The sequence below is a fragment of the Nerophis lumbriciformis genome, linkage group LG20 (assembly GCF_033978685.3).
Source record: "Nerophis lumbriciformis linkage group LG20, RoL_Nlum_v2.1, whole genome shotgun sequence".
Classification (NCBI taxonomy): Eukaryota; Metazoa; Chordata; class Actinopteri; order Syngnathiformes; family Syngnathidae; genus Nerophis; species Nerophis lumbriciformis.
Window position 1 is genome coordinate 37,805,001 of NC_084567.2, and position 22,828 is coordinate 37,827,828.

The 22,828-nt window shown below is 40.6% G+C and overlaps 1 protein-coding gene across 9 annotated transcripts in view; it reads left to right on the top strand.

Annotated features, from left to right (window-relative positions):
• The window catches only part of vav2 (vav 2 guanine nucleotide exchange factor), a 675,751-nt gene extending 654,886 nt beyond the window's left edge, over positions 1–20,865 (top strand). For all 9 annotated transcript variants that reach the window (XM_072915349.1, XM_072915351.1, XM_072915350.1 and 6 more), the window contains 2 exons: positions 4,129–4,283; positions 19,592–20,865. In XM_072915349.1, coding sequence (XP_072771450.1) covers positions 4,129–4,283; positions 19,592–19,639 — 203 coding nt within the window. In that variant the 3' untranslated portion in view covers positions 19,640–20,865. The remainder of the gene's footprint in view (positions 1–4,128; positions 4,284–19,591) is intronic.
• Positions 20,866–22,828: the final 1,963 nt, after the last annotated feature.

Consider the following 22,828-nt stretch of genomic DNA (forward strand, 5'->3'; position numbering starts at 1 on the left):
GGGAGTGAAAAGACAGAAACTAAACAAAACATGACTTAAAACAAAACATGATAATACAGACATGACAATCATTTTACTTAATAAAACATCCTAAATTAAGATTTGTATAGGTAGAAATTAGCAGGACTTTTAACATAGAAATAAGTATTTTATTCTAAAAACAAGCATTATTCAATATGCAATTTTTAAATTAGACATCCTCAGGATGTTGTAGAATCTTTAAACAAGATTTTTTATGTTGGGGGGAAATTAAAATATATTATTTGAATAGATATTTTCTCAATGTTAGCATTTTTAAACTAGAATAATCAAAATATAATTACAATACAAGCACATTACATCTGCTTTGCTTTGTTCGGCTTTATAATGAGACTCCTTTTCAGTCTTCCCAAGGTCATATTCTTTTATAAATGAAAAGAAGAAAAACATTTTCCACTTTTGTAAATTAAATCATAGATTATTAGTCTTCTCCATGTATTTAATTATTTGAGCCACCATCACTCATAAACATTACAGTCGTCCCTCGTTTATTGTGGTCAAATGGTACCAGACATAACCGTGATAAACATTGTTGCGCGCGACCAGTCTTCATCTCAGGGAATAAAACACACTGGTCACTCCCAAGTTCTTTTGGATGACATATATGTTGAGTAAAAATTACCACCGAGACAGAATAGTACTTGGGCGAGTTTTACTAAAGCTTTAGGAGACCAGCCCTTACAACACAACCATAGCATTGCCAAGAGAGAGGTCTAAAAGTAAGTCAGAAGGAGTTAACTCTTATAGTGAGAAGGCAGCCCCCCCTTACAGATAGGGATGCACATGCTGATAAGAAGAGGGACCGTGTCCTTCACAGAACGGAAATGGCTCAAAACTCCCTTTTGAGGAGTGATTCATCATGTTTGTGAAAGACCAAAAATGCACATCAACAACAGATAATAAGGGAACGGAAGCATACAGGCCGCACGAACATGATCACACAATACAATGTTATACAGTGGAAGTTGCCCTCCCGTGGGTTCCCCTGATCAGGACAGATCCTCTCGTGAGCCCGGTAGTCTGGTGTAACAAGTCTTTTATTTTCATACAGCAGTATGGTTTGCTTTCCAGCAAAATGTCTCTCTGACTTTTCAGTCCGGTGTGTCTCTGTTTTTTCCTCTCTCGGTCTCATGCGTCTGCTCATCAGCAACTCCAACTCCCACACGTGTCTCGCCCCGGCTGCTGCTAATAAGGGCTGATTAGATAATCAGCCCCAGCTGGGCAATCTACTCACCTGCCGGTGGCTTCGAGGCCGGCCATACAAACCCCATTCTTGCAGGAATATACTAAAACATCAAAATATATCAGAAATATATTCATTCTCCACAACATCCAACTGCGAAGGTGGATTATTAAATAATAAATCAAATATTGTCATTGTTAGGGGAATAACTTTTTGCGACCTTCTAAATACGTTTTTAATACTTACTTTAAACATTCATCCTCCGCTGTTGCCATTTCTAATATAAAGTAGTGTAAAGTTCTTACTTATATCTGTCAGTAAACTCGCAATTGTCATGACTTGGTCCTGGGTGTTTGCTTTTCCGGAATGCAACGGAAAGTTGGCTCGGGCGAGACGGGAATGTAAATACATGATTTATTTAATATATCAAAATAAAGTACAAACGAAAAGCGCGCACAGTGGCGGAGAACAAACTATGAAACCAAAAGACTATAGCATTAATAAACAAAACTTACTTGGCATGGACTAAAAGGTGCAGCATGAACGATGGACATGAAATCAAGTGTCAGAAATGTGCCGAGCATAATTGTGGGATGTCACCAGAAAGACAAACTGAAAAACAATGAACTTAAATACTACAGACATGATTAACGAAAACAGGTGCGTGACTCAAAACGTGAAACAGGTGCGTGACGTGACAGGTGAAAACTAATGGTTGCTATGGTGAAAAAACAAAAGTGCACAAAAAGTCCAAAAACAAAACCGAACATGACCAAAACAAAAACATGATCACACAGACATGACAGCAATGAAAGCGCTAAAACATACCGGTATAGTGAGTTTACATTATTCACCCAAGTTAATTATTAGAGAGTTCCGGTCGGACGTTTTTTCACGGGACACACCTTGTTGTTGTTGCACTAGTGAGCCACGGATGAGGAGATGCTGCTCCGTTATTGATTGAAGTCTAAATGTCATTAAAACAGTTAGCGCCGTCTTTTGACACTTCTTCCACTCCCGTCCTTGCACGCTACACCGCTACAACAAAGATGACGGGGAGAAGACGCTGTCGAAGGTGAGCCACGTAAATAAGACCGCCCACAAAACGGCGCATCCTGAAGAGACTGTCAGAAAGCGACTTGTTATGTAGACCACAAGGAAATATTTTACATTTACACAAAAAACAGAAACTATGACCTCTTTAATGCGCACTATGATCCGGTAGGTCTTTCGTATGAAAATAGACCTGAATAGACCCGCTCATCGGCAGTGCGCCCTATGGTCTGGGAACTACAGTACTCTGTTGATTGCTATTCTGAATATTTCTGGAATTGCATTCTTGTAGTCTGGTGTAACAAGTCTTTTATTTTCATACAGCAGTATGGTTTGCTTTCCAGCAAAATGTCTCTTGGACTTTTCAGTCCGGTGTGTCTCTGTTTTTCCCTCTCTGGGTCTTATGCGTCTGCTCATCAGCAACTCCAACTCCCACACGTGTCTCGCTCCGGCTGCTGCTAATAAGGGCGACAGGTGATTAGATAATCAGCCCCAGCTGGGCAATCTACTCACCTGCCGGTGGCTTCGAGGCCGGCCATACAAACCCCATTCCTGCATATATACTAAAACATCAAATTATATCAGAAATATTTTCAATCTCCACAACATCCATCTGCGAAGGTGGATTATTAAATAACAAATCAAATATTGTCATTGTTAGGGGAAAAACTTTTTGCGACCTTCTAAATAAGTTTTTAATACTTACTTTAAACATTGCTGTTGCCATTTCTAATATAAAGTAGTGTAAAGTTCTTACTTATATCTGTCAGTAAACTCGCAATGAAAGCGCTAAAACATACCGGTATAGTGAGTTTACATTATTCACCCAAGTTAATTATTAGAGAGTTCCGGTCGGACGTTTTTTTTCACGGGACACATTTCCGGCCTTGTTGTTGTTGCACTAGTGAGCCACGGATGAGGAGATGCTGCTCCATTATTGAAGTAAAGTCTGAATATCATTAAAACAGTTAGCTCCGTCTTTTGACACGTCTTCCACTCCCGTCCTTGCACGCTACACCGCTACAACAAAACGGCACATCCTGAAGAGACTGTCAGAAAGCGACTTGAAGATGATCTGTAAAACATTATCTATGCAACATTTTGACCAAAGAACCACCATTACATGCTATGTAGACCACAAGGAAGTCTTTTACATTTACACAAAAAACAGAAACTATGACCTCTTTAATGCGCCCTATGGTCTTTTGTATGAAAATAGACCTGAATAGACCCGCTCATCAGCCCTATGGTCTGGGAAATACGGTACTCTGTTGATTGCTATTCTGAATATTTCTGGAATTGCATTCTTGTTGTGTATTATTTTGTTGGACTGATTAATAAAATAAAAAAAATAAAAAAATAAATAGGCGTTTAAATTTTTTCTAAACAACGGAGCCGCAGAAATCTGAAATAATCCAAAATCGCACTTTAAAAATCAGTATAACTTTCATCCACATCGTTCATTATTAAAATTTTGAGCTGCCCTTTTCATCTCAGCTTTGAATTCGGGTGACATAATTGATGGCTAAATAACTATTTTTGTCATATAATGGCCAGTTTTGCTGTTTTTCTTTAGTTTCTTAAGTTTACCTGTACTTGTTTTGCTTTTCATCTTTTTTTTTGCTCACTTTCTTATCCCTCCATCCATCCAGAAATTACATACACATCTGTTATGGCCAATTGTTTTTATAATGCTATTTTTCCACTGCTAATTATTACCTCATATGCTCCACTTTCCTAAACCACACTAATTATCATATTTATTAGTCATGAATTCATAATGTGGGCATTCAAAGTGTTCATTTAGACATGGACTGAGCTCCTTGTTCTCTTTCCTTTCCTGACAATTTCAGTGTTTACTCCTCGCGTGGTCAGCACAGCGGTGGCCAGGTATAACTTTGCAGCCCGGGACATGAGAGAACTGTCACTACGGGAAGGAGACGTCGTCAAAATTTACAGCAAGATCGGCGGAGACCAGGGCTGGTGGAAGGGCGAGGCTAACGGACGAGTGAGTAAACGTTCAAAGAGCTATTCTTATTATTGTTATCTGTCAATGTTTCATTAACGTCCTCCCAGCGCGGTAACAACACACAACGACAGCAGTCAAGTTTCCGTCTACCGTAAAGCAGTTCGTCTGCCGTAAACAGCAATGTTGTGACACTTTTAAACAGGGCAATACTGCCATCTACTGTACATGCATATGTGACCCACCCATAATGTGTCACATTTTTGTGTTGATTTATTTATTTTATTTTGTGGTTTGAATTCGTTTTTTGGAGCTGTCATTACACATTTATCAGTATTCACATTGGTCAGTAGGGGGCAGTAGGGCGTTTCTTCCCAATTGAATGCTATCACCTGCAGACCAGAAGTGTCTTGTCATTCTGATGAGCGCGACCAGTCTGTGAACAATTGAAACGTCCCGTGTGCTTTTTCCTCCTGTATAACAGGTTAGTTTTGGTGAATCAACTCACTGAATAATATCCATGTGATCTTTATAAGTTTTAGTACACATTCTGATGGTGGAGCCTAATTCTAAAGTGTTTGTGAGTTGTAGTTTGTATTTGTGAATGAATCCAGTGCACAGTTGCAGTAATCAATACAAAAAGGCGACGTTAGTGCGCAATGTTTATATAGGAACTTCTGATCCTAATTCAGACTCCCAAATTAGAGCTCCTGTTTTCTTATTGATTTTATAATGTATTTTTGTATAATGTGTGTGTTCTAAAATAGTGACAGAGAATAGAACAAGGATGGACAATTCAACCCTTAACTCAACAATGAGTAGATGAGTGTTATGTGTGTGTATATGTGTAAATAAATGAACACTGAAATTCAAGTATTTATTTTATTTATTTATATATATATATACATATATATATATACATATATATATATATATATATATATATATATATATATATATATATATATGTAATAAAAAAGGTATAATATATATATATAATAAAAACGGCGTGGCGAAGTTGGTAGAGTGGCCGTGCCAGCAATCGGAGGGTTGCTGGTTACTGGGGTTCAATCCCCACCTTCTACCATCCTAGTCATGTCCGATGTGTCCTTGGGCAAGACACTTCACCCCTTGCTCCTGATGGCTGCTGGTTAGCGCCTTGCATGGCAGCTCCCGTCATCAGTGTGTGAATGTGTGTGTGAATGGGTGAATGTGGAAATACTGTCAAAGCGCTTTGAGTACCTTGAAGGTAGAAAAGCGCTATACAAGTATAACCCATATATATATATATATAGCTAGAATTCACTGAAAGTCAAGTATTTCTTATATATATATATATCTTAACCACGCCCCCAACCACCCCCCACCCCCCACCTCCCGAAATCGGAGGTCTCAAGGTTGGCAAGTATGATTCCCGGTGTCTCGGCCCGGCTGCTGCTAATAAGTATGGCAGGTGATTGGATGGTCTGCCCCAGCTGGGTAATCCATTCACCTGCCAGCTGTGCTTCGAGGCCGCAGACCACGACCCCCTCCACAAGTATATACCGGTAAAGACACACGGCAGTAAAACGGCCGATCCAACAAAACAGAGGTCATCGTCATGGACCCACGAGCTGCAGAAGCTAGCTCTCCAATCAACTAAACCGACTCAATAACTGCACGGTAACTTGTTGGTGAATTTTAAGAAACTTAAACAATATAAAATAACGTCACCGTAGGTTAATATTATTAACAGACACTTGCAAAGGTGTTAGCATATTAGCTAGTGCTAACGTTTACATTACGATAGCACGTACACATATGCATTGAAACAGACATCAGACACGGGACGATTTGGTAAGTCTGAATGGTTTTAGTTATATTTTAAAACTTACAAACGTTGCTTGGAGTGATGAATGAAGAATCATTTTGAGCAGAAACATCATGGACAACTGTGCTTCCGTTCTGACAGTACGCCATCGTTTTGCACAGAGAAACTAATGAACCGGCTAAATTTGAAAGGACGCAAAACAGAGGTACTTTGGCGAACGATGGGACAGGAAAACCCAATACAGACCTATGAGGTCACAGGACTTGAAGTGGGGGACTGTGCATATCTGGACTTGCCAAAAGTTTACACACAAAGTAAAATCCCTGTCTCAAAAGAAAACATTTGAGGAGGTGGCCCTATCTTAGTGGCATCCAGTTGCTGCTGTAGTGGCTGCTGGTAGAAGGAGCTCTGTGGTCTTGTGTCATCCTCTTGTTTTCATGTGTTTTTTTATTGATTTTTTAATGCTTTTTGGTTCGGCACCCTATGGGACTGTGTACGGGGTGGCACTTTCGTGACTTCTGCTGTGCTTTTTTGGGAACTTCTGGATCTGCCTCCCGGGAGCCTTTTGGCTATGGAGACCAGCTGCTGGGTCTCCAGAGTCTGTTAGAAAAGACTGGAGGAGATGCAGATGAAGAGACAGGGCTGCGGAGCTAGTTCTGAGCACCGGGACGGACGGGCTTCACGGTGTCTTGGCTGAATGAGCGTGTATCGGATGCCTCGGTCTCCTTGGACGCATCCTCGCCCGTCCATGCGGACTGGACACTGGCCGAGAGTTGGTGGATGGCCGAGGGTGGAGTCGGCTCTCTTGGTTGCTTTGTTGGGTCTGCTCCTGTCTATAGCCATGCTCCCCCCCCATCCCTGCAGAAGGTGGCATGGAACACCGCAGAGTTGTTGTTTTTACTTTTGTAGCTGTATGTAGAAATGTCTGGTTGCATCAGCTCTGCTCTTTCAATGTCTTCAATGTCATTTGTGTTCTTTGATGTTTGATGTACCCATAATTGCCAACCCTCAGCGCCTCTCCCGAAAACCTCCCGGGACAAATTTTCTCCCGAAAATCTCCCGAAATCCAGGCGGAGTTGGAGGCCATGCCCCTTCCAGCTCCATGCGGACCTGAGTCCGCTTTCCCACAATATAAACAGCGTGCCTGCCCAATCACATTATAACTGTAGAATGATCGAGGGCGAGTTCTTGGTTTCTTATGTGGGTTTATTGTTAGGCAGTTTCATTAACGTCCTCCCAGCGCGGTAGCAACACACAAACCGTAAAGCAGTTCGTCTGCCGTAAACAGCAATGTTGTGACACTCTTAAACAGGACAATACTGCCATCTATAACATCAATAACATATACGGCTTTTAGAGAGTCCAGTGCACAACTGCGCACACAACAAGGAGACGAAGCAGAAGAACGAGGAAGATACAGCCATGGGGACGCCGACGACGAGTAAGATGAAGAAATACGCTTTGTTGCACCTTTCCTGCCTGAGTCCGGCGATTAGTTGCAAATCTTGCTTTATTGATTGCTTGCACACAGCCAATCCAACACAAAACAAACTAGTCCCCGCCCGCACTCACGCTACCGCTCCCTCTCTTCTCTCGCCCACACACTCACTGACGTCACTCACCTCACATGCTCACCTATTAAAGGGCCACACACACACATAACCTACTCAGTGGCCTAGTGGTTAGAGTGTCCGCCCTGAGATCGGTAGGTTGTGAGTTGTGAGTTCAAACCCCGGCCGAGTCATACCAAAGACTATAAAAATGGGACCCATGACCTCCCTGCTTGGCACTCAGCATCAAGGGTTGGAATTGGGGGTTAAATCACCAAAATGATTCCCGGGCGCGGCCACCGCTGCTGCCCACTGCTCCCCTCACCTCCCAGGGGGTGATCAAGGGTGATGGGTCAAATGCAGAGAATAATCTCGCCACACCTAGTGTGTGTGTGACAATCATTGGTACTTTAACTTTAACTTTAATAACGCTACTCTCATAACAGCTTGTAAGTTCCAAGCCGCAGCTGCGATTGGACCTGGATAGCCTCCGGGAAGAAGTAGTGGACTACCAAGTGCTTGGCACTGAAGATCTTCCTCAGGAAGCAAAGATTGACCGGTTTTGGGCCATGCTAGGGAGAGATGGAAGATTCCAGACTCTTAATGCAATTGATGAAAGCACTTTTGTGCGCGCCACACAGCAATGCATCATCAGAGAGGGTGTTCAGCATGGTTAGAAAAATAGTGACAGAGAATAGAACAAGGATGGACAATTCAACCCTTAACTCAACAATGAGTAGATGAGTGTTTTGTGTGTGTATATGGGTAAATAAATGAACACTGAAATTCAAGTATTTCTTTTATTTATATATACATATATATATAATAAAATAAATATATATATATATATATAGCTAGAATTCACTGAAAGTCAAGTTTTTCTTAGATATATATATATATATATATATATATATATATATATATATATATATATATATATATATATATTGTTGCGTTTTGGACCAGTTGTTCCTCCCAGGGAATTCAAGTCACAATTCACTCCCAAGTTCTTTCCGACACTTAAAGCTGAGTTGAAAAACCACCAGAGACAGAATAGGTATTTTGTTGTATATTCTCAAAGCTTTGCCAATATACATTTTGATTGAGACCAGTCTAACCCTAGAACATTCTATTGCGCCCCCCAAAAATGGTCTGTCTTCCCAACGCCAAAAAAACTCTCTTTCCTTCCCCCTCCCTAGCCATAACACAAGCACAACGTCTCCCTAGCCATAATACATTCCAAAGAACTCAAGGTTAACACACACAGTTTGCTTGCTGACAGAGCATCAAGAGAAGAAATGGCAACCACGAGCTGTTTTCAAATATGACAAAGAAATGGAAGAAGTACAACTTAAATTCGGATATATGTAAATATCTGCCTCCGACAATATATATGTATGAATTACTTGGTGAATTCTAGCTGTAAATATACTCCTCCCCTCTTAACCATGCCCCTAACCACGCCCCCGCCCCCGCCCCACCCCGACCACGCCCACCCCAACCCCGAAATCGGAGGTCTCAAGGTTGGCAAGTTCACCTGTTTCTTTTTTGTAAGGGGCGCCGGAAGTTGGCAGACCCGTCAGCGATCCTGTTCTGTCTCCCTGTAATACTTGAAATCTTAATTTCCTCTCTGGGATTATTAAGGTATTTCTGATCTGATTCTGATTCTGAAATTGAGGCAGACATTGAACTCGTCATTGGGGCTGATGTTCCTCGAGCAACAAACATAACAAACAGTCATATAAACGGACCATATGCAGTCCAGACCTTACTGGGATGGGTGGTAACTAGACCATTAAGTGTTGATAGTGCTGCAGAATATGCTGTGCCCATTGCAGTGTCATGAGAAAAATGAGATCTAAGTTGAGGATAAACGTTTTATGGAGATTGCTTCCAGCTCAGCATTTCTTAAAGATGGCCACTATCAGCTAAAACCGCCGCACCGGGTTTAGAAGCCAAGGTCATGCTCAATAATACATGATATGGTAAAGGAACCCACACAGCACCTTATGAAAAACTTTAGGAAGAATAAGGCCTATGCTGAGGAATACACTTCCTTTATGGAGGACCTTCTCAAAAGGGGTTATGCAGAAAAAGGTTCCACCTCAGCAGATTCACAGAGAGAATGGACGGGTGTGGTACATCCCGCATCATGGTGTCTACCACAAACGGAAGATCAAACTAAGGGTGGTGTTGGAGTAATTGTTTGTAAGTTATCACAAAAGAAACGTGGTATTATGAATGCTGTCTTTGGAGGCCTGGCAAGAGGAGGAAGGCTCGTGAAACGCCACTGTGATTTCAACACGGACAGATGGCAGGATCTGCTCAACTCCCGGAGGAACTCTCTTTGAAGTGTTAAACGAACTCTCTTTGAAGTAATTCACAAACTCTCTTCCAACTATTTGGTCAACGCTATTTACGACCCGCTGCCCTCTTGAAGTTGCTGTGGACAGGAGACGGGAGGGGTTATCCATTGTCCTCCAACACCTGCCCCAGCTGGATCCAGGAAGAGCCCAAGCCCGAGAAATACCCTTCTTGGACTTCAAAGCGACCGAAAACAATGACTCTTTTTAATACCTCCCACTCCTGCTGTGACATATGTTGGTGCGTGAACATGGAACATCTGAATTAAAAGAGGAGACGGAAACCTTCTTCGTCAGAGCATGCTAAGACACTGTAAGAGGTTACAGGTTGACGCCGTCTCTCCTCAATTGAGTCCAAATTGAATTCTGTCTCTGTTTGATTCCTTGCCTTTTGTCTTGTGTAATAGATGTCCTGTGTTTGAACGTGACAGGTGGTGTTTGATTGTACATTGTGGAAGTCTCTTTGTGTGGTGGGTTTCCCTGGGACTGACAGAATCTCCGTGAGCCCAAGATACAGGGTCACACAGGTCTTTATTTTCTTTATTTTTTTAATGTCCAGGGCTGTCTCGGTTTCTCTCTGCTCTCCCCCCTCCTCACGGCCTCGGACGCTGCTGATAAAGGAGACAGGTGATTAGATAACCAGCCCCAGCTGGGCAATCTACTCACCTGTCAGCTGGGCTTCGAAGCCGGGCCATACACACTCCCTTTTTTTCCCTTTTAAATCTCAACCAGGAGCTCAGTGGCCTTGTGGTTAGACTGTCCGCCCTGAGATCGATAGGTCGTGAGTTCAAACCCCGACCGAGCCATACCAAAGACTATAAAAATGGGACCCATTACCTCCCTGCTTGGCACTCAGCATCATGGGTTGGAATTGTACTGGAAATACGCAACAATTAGACAGAGATGTGCTATATATCATTCACAATCCCGATATAAGACATGCACACATTAGTTTTTGTCTTTTGTTTAAGCATTTTATGTCGTCAATAAATAAATACACAAAAAGTCCGCTAACAATGTAGTAAAATCGGGGCTCTATATTCCGCTCACAAAACCCTCTAAATAAGCAGCTTAAACTTGTCAACAATACTCTACATACATATCGTGACCTGAAAATTAACCAAATATCATATCATCATTTATGTTCCATTGAAAATATAGAACAGTACACACGGCGCTCAAAAATCTATCAAAATGTTTTAGTAGGACTTTGGTAAGCTATGAAGCCACACCGCTTGATGGATTGTACTGTGCTTCAACATAGGAGTATTATCATGGTGTGTGTATAAGGTAAAATGTATAATCTGGTGTTTTGTTTCGCAATATTATGCAAAAGCAACTTTTCTTACCTTCTGGTACCTGCTGATCTGTATTTGGGATCTGCATAATTCCTGAAAATGTGCGCGCGTCCGCCTTTGTAGTCTGTGACAACAATGTAGTCGATAAGTTTCTTCTTTTTCTCTATCTTCTTGTTTTGGGACATTCATCCTCCGCTGTTGCCATTTCTAATATAAAGTAGTGTAAAGTTCTTATTTACATCTGTCAGTAAACTTGCATTGAAAGCACTAAAACATACCGGTGTAGTGAGTTTACATTATTCACCCAAGGAACTTTAGTTATTAGAGAGTTCCCGTCGGACAGTTTTTCTTGTTGTTGCACTAGTGCGCCACGGATGAGGAGATGCTGCTCCGTTATTGATTGAAGTAAAGTCTGAATGTCATTAAAACAGTTAGCTCCATCTTTTGACACTTCTTCCACTCCCGTCCTTGCATGCTACACCGCTACAACAAAGATATCGGGGAGAAGACGCTGTCGAAGGTGAGCCACGTAAATAAGACCCGCCCACAAAACGGCGCATCCTGAAGCGACTGTCAGAAAGCGACTTGAAGATGATGTGTAAAACATCATCCATGCAACATTTTGACCAAAGAACCACCATTACATGTTATGTAGACCACAAGGAAGTCTTTTACATTTAGAAAAAAATAAAATAATCTGACCTCATTGCTTACCAAAGTCGTACTAAACCTGTCAGGTTCTCACATCGATGACATCTATTAAACAAGACAAGAAGCAAGGAAATAAACAGAGACAGAATTCAATTTTGCCCATATTTGAGGAGAAACGTCTGGTCTTGTACAGTTTCCAGCACGCTCTGGCGAAAGATTGTACGCAGCCTCCTTTATTTGGACTTTCTCTGACCACATGTCAACAGCTGCTTCTAAGGGACCGAGGTCATAAACAGCCATCGCCTTTGATTACAACAGTTCAAAAGAAGAGGTCGTAAACAGTTCACAGAAAAGGTCGTAAAAGAGTTCAAAAAGAGGTTCGTAAAACAGTTGAAAAAGGAGGTTCAAAAAGAGGTCGTCTGGAACTTGGGCAGATCCTGCCTTCTCTTCGCTTTGTAGTCCTTGGGTTAAAACAATATCTTTCTACAATACATGAAAGAAACAGAAACTCCATCATGTTGCTCCCCCCTTACACAGCGGAGTTTTACAAGCCTTCTTCTTGGTAGGTTTCAAAGACAGCTCATTTCAACACAAAGTTTTTGTGATAACTTAGCTTAAGTTATTCTAACAAAAACCTTTTGATAGATTTTTGAGTGCTGTGTGTAATGCTCTATATTTTCAATGGAACATATAACATTTTGGTGTTGTTTTACTCGAGTCATGGTGCAGCCTACACGTATCTCTTATGTGTGACTGCCATCTACCGGTCACACTTATCATTACACCATGTACCAAATAAAATAGCTTCGAGGTCGGTAAGCACAACCAAACTTATTCCGTACATTAGGCGCACCGGGTTATAAGGCGCACTGTTGAGTTTTGAGAAAATTAAAGGATTTTACTGCGCCTTATATATGAAAATAGACCTGACTCGACCCGCTCATCGGCATTGCGCCTTATAATCCGGCGCGCCCTATGGTCCGGAAAATACGGTCTATGTTTTGCATTGTTATTCTTTTGTCATTGTTTACAAACTCGGGGAAATAAGTCAAAGTGGAACTTAAATCAGAGCCATTTTGCTCACGCAACGTGTCGGAAAAAGCCGTTGCTTGGCAACAGCTGAAGCAGCGCCGGGTGAAAGCCTTGAAGGAAGACGTACGAGGCTGCTCGGCGGCAGCGTGCAGCGATGTGAAAATAATGCAAATGTACTTCTCATATTCACGCCAGCCCATCAAACGCTTGCACTGTCCGCTTATTTTTGTGCGTAAAACCTCTCTGCAAACAAACGTCTGTCATCAGCACCTGCACTGCAAAAACTGCAATCTAAGTAAGATGACATATCTCGTGATATTTGCTTATTTTCTGTCTGATAAGATAATTCTTCTCACCAAGCAGATTTTATGTTAGAGTGTTTTACTTGTTTTAAGGGTTCTAAATGATCTCAGTAAGATATTACAGCTTGTTGCTGAGATTTGATGACCTATATTGAGTAAAACATGCTTGAAACTAGAATATCAACTGTTGCAAAGCTGTGTCATCAACACTCACAAGTATAAAACTACTTTTTTAAAGTAATAATTTCTTATTTCAAGCATGAAAAACAAAAAATCATGCCTTTGACACTTTGCTCTTTTATTTTCAATGCAACAATAGAAAATACGTACTCATATAGTAGTACAGTTGGCACAGTACAGTTAATATATAAACATTTAACAAGTGACATTTCTAACAATTTTGAACAGAAATAGTTCATGCACATTCAAGTTAATTCTTCAAAATTACAATTAAAAATGTTTTGGCCGTGGGCCAGGCTGTATATATGCACATTAATTGACTGAAAGAGCATGCACTTGACGCGATGATGTCATGCTATCGATGGAAAAATGCATTTTTAGACCATATGCATACTTGCCAACCTTGAGACCTCCGATTTCGGGAGGTGGGGGTTGTGGGCGTGGTTGGGGGCGTGGCTAAAAGGAGAGGAGTATATTTACAGCTAGAATTCACCAAGTCAAGTATTTCATATATATATATAGATATATATATATATATCTATATAGATATATATACGTCAAGTATTTCATATATATATAGATATATATATATCTATATATATATGTATATATATATATATATATATATATATATAAGAAATACTTGACGTTCAGTGAATTCTAGCTATATATATATATATATATATATATATATATATATATATATATATGTCTTAATAAGGTTATCCAAAAAATAGTGCTCGATACCATAGTAGAACGCAATATATGTATGTGTGGGAAAAAAAATCACAAGACTACTTCATCTCTACAGGCCTGTTTCATGAGGGGGTTCCCTCAATCATCAGGAGATTTTCAATCTCCTGATGATTGAGGGAACCCCCTCATGAAACAGGCCTATATACATATATATATGTTATTATATGTATATATATATATATATATATATATATATATATATATATATATATATATATATATATATATATATATATATTTATTTTATTATATGTATATATATATAATTATATATAAAAAATAAATACTTGAATTTCAGTGTTCATTTATTTACACCTATACACACACATAACACTCATCTACTCATTGTTGAGTTAAGGGTTGAATAGTCCATCCTTGTTCTATTCTCTGTCACTATTTTTCTAACCATGCTGAACACCCTGTCTCTGATGATGCTTTGATGTGTGGCACGCACAAAAGTGCTTTCATCAAATGCACTAGATGGCAGTATTGTCCTGTTTAAGAGTGTCACAACATTGCTGTTTACGGCAGACGAACTGCTTTACGGTAGACAAAAACGTGACTGCTGTTGTTGTGTGTTGTTGCCGCGCTGGGAGGACGTTAATGAAACTGCGTAACAATAAACCCATGAGGACCTAAGTCCGTCTGAATTTCGGGAGAAAATTTGTCCCGGGAGGTTTTCGGGAGAGGCGCTGAATTTCGGGAGTCTCCCGGAAAATCCGGGAGGGTTGGCAATTATGACCATATGATTTGCCTGAGCGGCTAGGAGACCCCGAGAGTAACAAGCGGTTGCCTTGTTGCCTTTCCATTAAGAACAAAAAACTAGTTTTTAGTATAAGTTTGCTGGTTTCAATAAATGCAATACCGAGCGTATATCATTATGTCAAAAATAATGGCACTAGCATTTACTTAATTTAAGAATATTTTTCGACATATTGAGCAAAAAGGTCTCTTTTTTTCTCTACCAAGAAAAGTGCACTTGTTATTAGTGAGAATATACTTATTTTAAGGTATTTTTGGGTTCATTGAAGTTAGCTAATTAGGGACCGAGTCCCTTTGCGACAGAGTATTATATTTGTAGCGTTGTATTATTGTTATTTATTCTTTATTATTATACCGCCGCCACTTTGAGCTGTAATTTGACACCCTTAACATGCTTTTATAAATAAAGTTGATTTGATTTGATTTGATTCAAAACTCACCAAATTGGACACACACACCTATCAGGACTGGCGAAAATTGCGATCTAATCAAAAAACCAAACCCCAAAACTCAAAATTGCGCTCTAGCGCATACTTGCCAACCCTCCCGAATTTTCCGGGAGACTCCCGAAATTCAGCGCCTCTCCCGAAAAACCTCCCGGGACAAATATTCTCCCGAAAATCTCCCGATTTTCAGCCGGAGCTAGAAGCCGCGGACCTGAGTGAGGACAGCCTTTTTTCATGACGGGAAAACAACAGGGTGACAAGAATTAAATCATCCAGACTAGAGATAAATTGTATTATGTTTATCTTACCTAAAAATAAATATATTTATTAATTTAAAAAAAACAACTAAATACATGTTTACTATATTTTGCTAAAAACATCAAAATTAATTTGATTTTTTATTTGTATTTTTTCCTGACTCCTTATTACATCCAGCCATAGAATTATACATTAAAATAAATCAATCAATTATCTAAACACAGTTTTGTTTGCATATTTTCAGGATGTAGATATCTATATATCTATATATAAATATACATATATGTATGAAATACTTGACTTGGTGAATTCTAGCTGTCAATATACCACTCTCCTCTTAACCACGCCCCCAACCACGCCCCGCCCCACCCCGACAACGCCCCCACCCCCACCCTCCCGAAATCGGAGGTCTCAAGGTTGGCAAGTATGCTCTAGCGCCCCCTAGGAAGAAAACCCAGACAAAACTGAAGTGAAGTGAAGTGAATTATATTTATATAGCGCTTTTCTCTAGTGACTCAAAGCGCTTTTCCATAGTGAAACCCAATATCTAAGTTACATTTAAACCAGTGTGGGTGACACTGGGAGCAGGTGGGTAAAGTGTCTTGCCCAAAGGACACAACGGCAGTGACTAGGATGGTGGAAGCGGGGATCGAACCTGGGGAACCCTCAAGTTGCTGGCACGGCCACTCTACCAACCGAGCTATAACTGCCTCTAACTCCCAGTAGGAATGTCGTTTTTCAAACATTATCTCCTCTGAGCGCGTTTTTCGTGTCAACTTCAAATTAGCACAGGAGAAAGATAAAACCCTTCTGATTAAAAGTTGATGAAAGACTTTTAATTACTGCTCCGGTTTGGATTTTATGAGCCCTCAAAGTCGGTCCCGTCCATCGTTGCTTGCAGCTTTAATTAGGACCCGCATGGCCCATTGCATAAGGACTCCCACAGGGAGTCCTTATGCAATGGGACATAAGGACCTATTGAATTTGTAAGGTTTTATTATTTCTTTATTATTCTTCCGCCGCCTCTTTGAGCACTAATTTGACCCACTTAACATGCTTCAAAACTCACCATATTTGACCCACCCATCAGGACCTGCGAAAATGGTCTTTTAATGAAAAAACCGAACCACAAAACTCAAAATTGCGCTCTAGCGCCCCCTAGGAAAAAAAAAACTAGACTGCCTATATCTCCCACTAGGAAGATCGGAGAGACATGAAACAAAAACCTCTATGTAGGTCTGACCTAGACCTAGTTTTCATTATTGTATATCATCGGGCAGAAATCAACAGGAAGTTGGCAATTCCCCCTTCAAGACAAAAAAGTACTAAAAACAGTTACTTTTGCCTCTTTGAGCTGTAATTTGACCCCCTTAACACGCTTCAAAACTCACCAAACTGAACGTAAAAATGGCAAAAATTGCGATCTAATAAAAAAAACTAACCCCAAATCTCAAAATTGCGCTCTAGAGCAATTTTTGAATAAAACGGAGAAAAAAACTGCTCCTAGGAAGAAAAACATTAAAAAACTGCCTGTAACTCCCACTGGGAAGGTCGGAGAGACATGAAACAAAAACCTCTCCGTAGGTCTTACTTAGACCTACATTTCATAAATTGACAACCTGTCAGAGTTTGTAGGTGACGAACCCCAAGATGCAGAGAAGGCGGAAGGCATTGTACGAGAAAACATGATTTAATTATACACTAAGGCAAAACAACAAACGAAAAGGTAACAAAAGGCGCGCACAAGGCGGAGAACAAACTTGGCTATGAACTAAAATAGCACAGAGGCTAACTGTGGACAAGAAACCAAAAACACTTACTGTGACACGAAGGAACTAGGACATGAGCAGAGTGAAACCAAAAGTAGACAGAGCTACAACGACAAGTATTAAGAACAACGACACGACAGGTAGGAACGACAATGATCCAGCAATGACTGGAGGAGAAGGCAGGTTTTAAATAGCAGCTGGCTGATTGACACCAGGTGTGGCCAGGTGCCAATCAGCCACAGCTGAAGGGACACAGCACTCAGGGAGAAACAGGAAACAGAACCAAAATAAGAGCGTTGACAGGAAATGACAGAGGAAAAACTAAAACTTGACCAAACTGTCAGGGACAAGCCTGACACAACCCCTAGCAAAAATCTACAGGAAGTTTGCTATTCCCCCTTCAACACAACATTTTTGTAAAAACCGGCCACCTTTCTTGAAACATTATCTCCTCTGAGCGTGTTTGTCGTTTCGGCTTCAAACTAACACAGGAGAGAGATTGAACCCTTTTGATTAAAAGTTATCGAAAGAGTTTTAATACCGGCTCCGGTTTTGATTTTATGACCCTTCAAAGAGCCGCTGCGCTGATGCTGCTGTTTTTTCAAGAAGGCTGCTTAAAAGCAGGAACCACCAGCGTGCCCACACAATGCAGACAAGGCAGGTACACTAAACAAAAGTATTGGGAGAATTCGGACTAAAAGTAGACAAAAGTATTGGGACACTTATGACAAAAACTGAACAAAAGTATTGGGACACTTAGGACTAGCACCTGCCAAATATGCGGGCCCGACCAATGCTGCTTGCAGCTTTAATTAGGGCCCGCAATGGCCCATTGCAAAAGGACTCCCAAAGGGAGTCCTTGTGCAATGGGACATAAGGACCTATTGTATTTGTAACGTTTTATTATTCTTTATTATTATTATTCTTCCGCCGCCTCTTTGAGCACTAATTTGACCCACTTAACATGCTTCAAAACTCACCATATTTGACACACTCATCAGGACCTGCGAAAATTGTCTTTTAATAAAAAAAACGAACCGCAAAAATCTAAATTGCGCTCTAGCGCCCCCTAGGAAAAAAACAAAACAGACTGCCTGTAACTCCCACTAGGAAGGTCGGAGAGACATGAAACAAAAACCTCTATGTAGGTCTGACTTAGACCTAGTTCTCATAATTGTATGTCTTCGGGCTAAAATCAACAGGAAGTTGGCAATTCCCCCTTCAAGACAAAAAAGTACTAAAAACAGTCACTTTTGCCTCTTTGAGCTGTAATTTGACCCTCTTAACATGCTTCAAAACTCACCAAACTGAACACACACATCAGGACTGGCTAAAACTGTGATCTAATGAAAAAACCTAACCCCAAATCTAAAAATTGTGCTCTACAGCAATTTTTTTATAAAACGCACAAAAAACTGCTCCTCGGATGAAAAATCTGACTAAACTGCCTGTAACTCCCACTGGGAAGGTCGGAGAGACATGAAACGAAAACCTCTCCGTAGGGTCTCACTTAGACCTACATTTCATAAATTGACAACCCCCAGCACAAATATACAGGAAGTTTGCTATTCCCCCTTCAACACAACATTTTTGTAAAAACCCGTCACCTTTCTTCAAACATTATCTCCTCTGAGCGCGTTTGTTGTTTCAAACTAACACAGGAGAGAGATTGAACCCTTCTGATTAAAAGTTGGTGAAAGAGTTGTGATACCTGCTCCGGTTTTGATTTTATGACCATTCAAAGACCCGCTGCACTGATGCTCCTGCGGTGCTGTTTTTTTAAGATGGCTGCTCAAAAGCAGGAAGCACCAATGTGCCCACACAATGCAGACAAGGCAGGTACAATAAACAAAAGTATTGGGAGAATTCGGACTAAAAGTAGACAAAAGTATTGGGACACTTATGACAAAAACTGAACAAAAGTATTGGGACACTTAGGACTAGCACCTGCCAAATATGCGGGCCCGACCAATGCTGCTTGCAGCTTTAATTTTTTAACTTGTTTTGGAAAGTCTTGACAAGCCAAATTTTCTTGTTCTATTGGCAGATAATTTTGCTTAGTTCAAATAAAATACACCTCATTTTTGTATTTTTTTTTTCTTGTTTTTGAACACTGACTTTTTGTGTGTGATGTCGTCAATAAAACACCCTTTTTTTTTTGGTCTTTTTTCAGATCGGATGGTTTCCCTCGACCTACGTGGACGAAGAAGGAGTCCAGTAAAGATGTCAAAACAAAACAAAAAGTCAGGAACCATCAGTCTGCTGATTCTCAGAGAAAAACTCCGCACTCTGCAGGAAACATTTTTTTTTTGTTGATGCCGGATCGTGAGCGCCTTTCCCATTCCTTTTGCTTGAGTTCGTCTTTTTTTTCAAGCACTCCCCCGTTTTCGTTCGTGTACAGCCGAGAGGGGAAAACGTGGCTTGCTGTGTGATCTGCAAAGGCTTTAGACGAAAAAAAAAACAATACTGCGGATAGCTTTACGTGGAGGAAAAGGAAAGGAAAAAAAAAAAATGTCCTTGCGGACCTCTGCGAGGTGGAATAAATGTACAGTATAGATAATTTATTGAATAGATATTATTACCATGACTGTTGTTATTGTGCGGATTTTAGCAACGAAAAAAAAAAAGAATCTGCAGAGAAAACGAAAATAAGGAAAAAAATAAAATAAAGACGGCTGCTCTTTTTTTTTTTTTTTTTTTTTTTTTTTTTTTCACCAGGTTGACAGATTTTTTTTTGCCTTAGTTGTCATGGCGATGCCTTGTGGGCTGACTCCGGTGGAGGGAATAGACTTTTGTGGCCCTGGCTCGGCTCCTCACGTATGCATGTGTCCAGGTGCGGCCCACACAAACAAACAAACAAACACACACACACAAATTGTACAGTTCGGTGCCTTTCTGAGAGAACGCTGAGTGGAACCTCCGCAAGCAGCCGCTTTGAAGAACGTTGATGGACGTTCCTAAAAAAAAAAAAAAAAAAAAAAAGGAGCATTCGTGCACATGCAACAAAGCATCGGCGTCCTTGAATGCAACACGGTGAAGATGACAACAAGCAGCCATGTCGTGCCAAAGGAAACAAAACTTCACACTTTTTGGCCTGCATGAACTTTCATTTGTTTGTACTTTGCCTTATTTGATTAAGTTCTTTTCTGAGGGTTTTTTTTTTCTCCACCTCTTTGATGCTGTGACCACTTCACTGCCATTAGGAGAAGTGTGTGTGACAGTTGAGGGGGTGTAAGTCAGTGCCAATTTACCTCCAGTGACTACTGAGCATACTTCAGGGGTGTCCAAAGGGCGAACCATTGTAGCCCTGCAGATCATTTCTTATTGGCCCTTATCAACCCTGTGATGCATGAAATATGACGACCTACTTCAGGACATAGGCGCCGATCTGCCGATCAATCAATCTTTAAAAATGAAATAAAAACCAATTCTGTTGTTGTTAATTTAGTGGCGAGTTTGGTCCGTTTTACATCATAAAAAAGTCACAAATCATATAGTGTCATGACTTGGACTTGGGCTTGGTTTGTTCTCCCGTGGTGCAAATGAACTGGACTGGTCAAGGCTTGAAGGTGGGTACATGATTTATTTTAAACTATCAAAAAAGGAATAAACAAAAAGCGCGCACAGTGGCGGAGAATAAAACTAGACTTTAAACACAAAACTTGCACATTGGCAGAAACTATGAACAATTAAACAAAACACTAACTGTGGCTTAACAAACAAAAACTTACTTGGCATGGAACCGGCATGAAAAAAAGAGTAGCAAGGGTCATCAGGGTGTGGGGAGAGTGCAGGAGCATAAATGTGGTGATGTCGTCAGAACGAACAACAGAAAATGAATGAACTTAAATACTATGGACATGATTGGTGAAAGCAGGTGCGTGACTCGAAACAGGTGCGTGACGTGACAGGTGAAAACTAATGGTTGCTATGGTGACAAGAGTGCACAATGAGTCCAAACGTGGAACAGGTGCGTGACGTGACAGGTGAAACTAATGGTTGCTATGGTGACAAAACAAAACAAAAGTGCACAAAAAGTCCAAAATTTAAACTGAACATTACTAAAACAAAACATGATCACACAGACATGACATATAGTTTAGGATTAACAAAGCCTAATCAAGTCTTCATTGTTGCCCGATAATGAACTAATGACACTTTCATCTTCAATCAATCAATCAATCAATCAATCAATGTTTATTTATATAGCCCTAAATCACAAGTGTCTCAAAGGGCTGCACAAGCCACAACGACATCCTCGGTACAAAGCCCCACATAAGGGCAAGGAAAAACTCACCCCAGTGGGACGTCGATGTGAATGACTATGAGAAACCTTGGAGAGGACCGCATATGTGGGTAACCCCCCCGCCCCCTCTAGGGGAGACCGAAAGCAATGGATGTCGAGTGGATCTGACATAATATTGTGAGAGTCCAGTCCATAGTGGATCCAACATAATAGTAAGAGTCCAGTCCATAGTGGGGCCAGCAGGACACCATCCTGATTTAGATTTAGTTACAAACAGTAACAAAAATTCAATGCCCTCATGTATTTATCCATAATTAATAAACCTCATAAAGTACAACTCTTTAATAAATCCCGCCCTAAGTGTTTGTTTTATCATGTTTGTTGTCCCTCATGAAGTCTGCATGAGTAGTAGTTAGGAAAAAAGCGTTGTGATTCGTCTATGAAAATAATGTGACTCTGCAGACTTGAAATAAGCAAAATACGTAAATATCACGTTATTATGAATGTGCCTGTTAATGCATTACATGTATACTTACATTGTGTATATAAACCCACGACGGATGTTTTTAGAGAATAGGCAGAAAAGTGTGACTCCCATTGACTCCGTCGTTAGCTGACTTATTCCAACGTTTATTTACGATTTAGAATGCATAAAAAAAAAGACAAACATATGTTTTCTTGTCTACATAGGGACGGTGAAGGATAGGCACAATTCCAAAGAAGTGCACTTACCCTATGAGCACTGCTTAATAGGGAGTTCATGGTATTATTTTGTGAAAAGGTATAACAAGGACATGTTATTTTTTTTTTGTTCAACTGCAGAAGACCCATGTTTACTCCCATCCCCCTTGGGTGTTCATTAACACGGTGACTAGACTCCCCCAAAAATGTTGTCATGGTTGCAGCATGTTGCATCACATGAAAAAGGGCATTATCAATCAATCAATCAATGTTTATTTATATAGCCCTAAATCACAAGTGTCTCAAAGGGCTGCACAAGCCACAACGACATCCTCGGTACAAAGCCCACATAAGGGCAAGGAAAAACTCACCCCAGTGGGACGTCGATGTGAATGACTATGAGAAACCTTGGAGAGGACCGCATATGTGGGTAACCCCCCCCCCCCCCCCTCCCCCCTCTAGGGGAGACCGAAAGCAATGGAT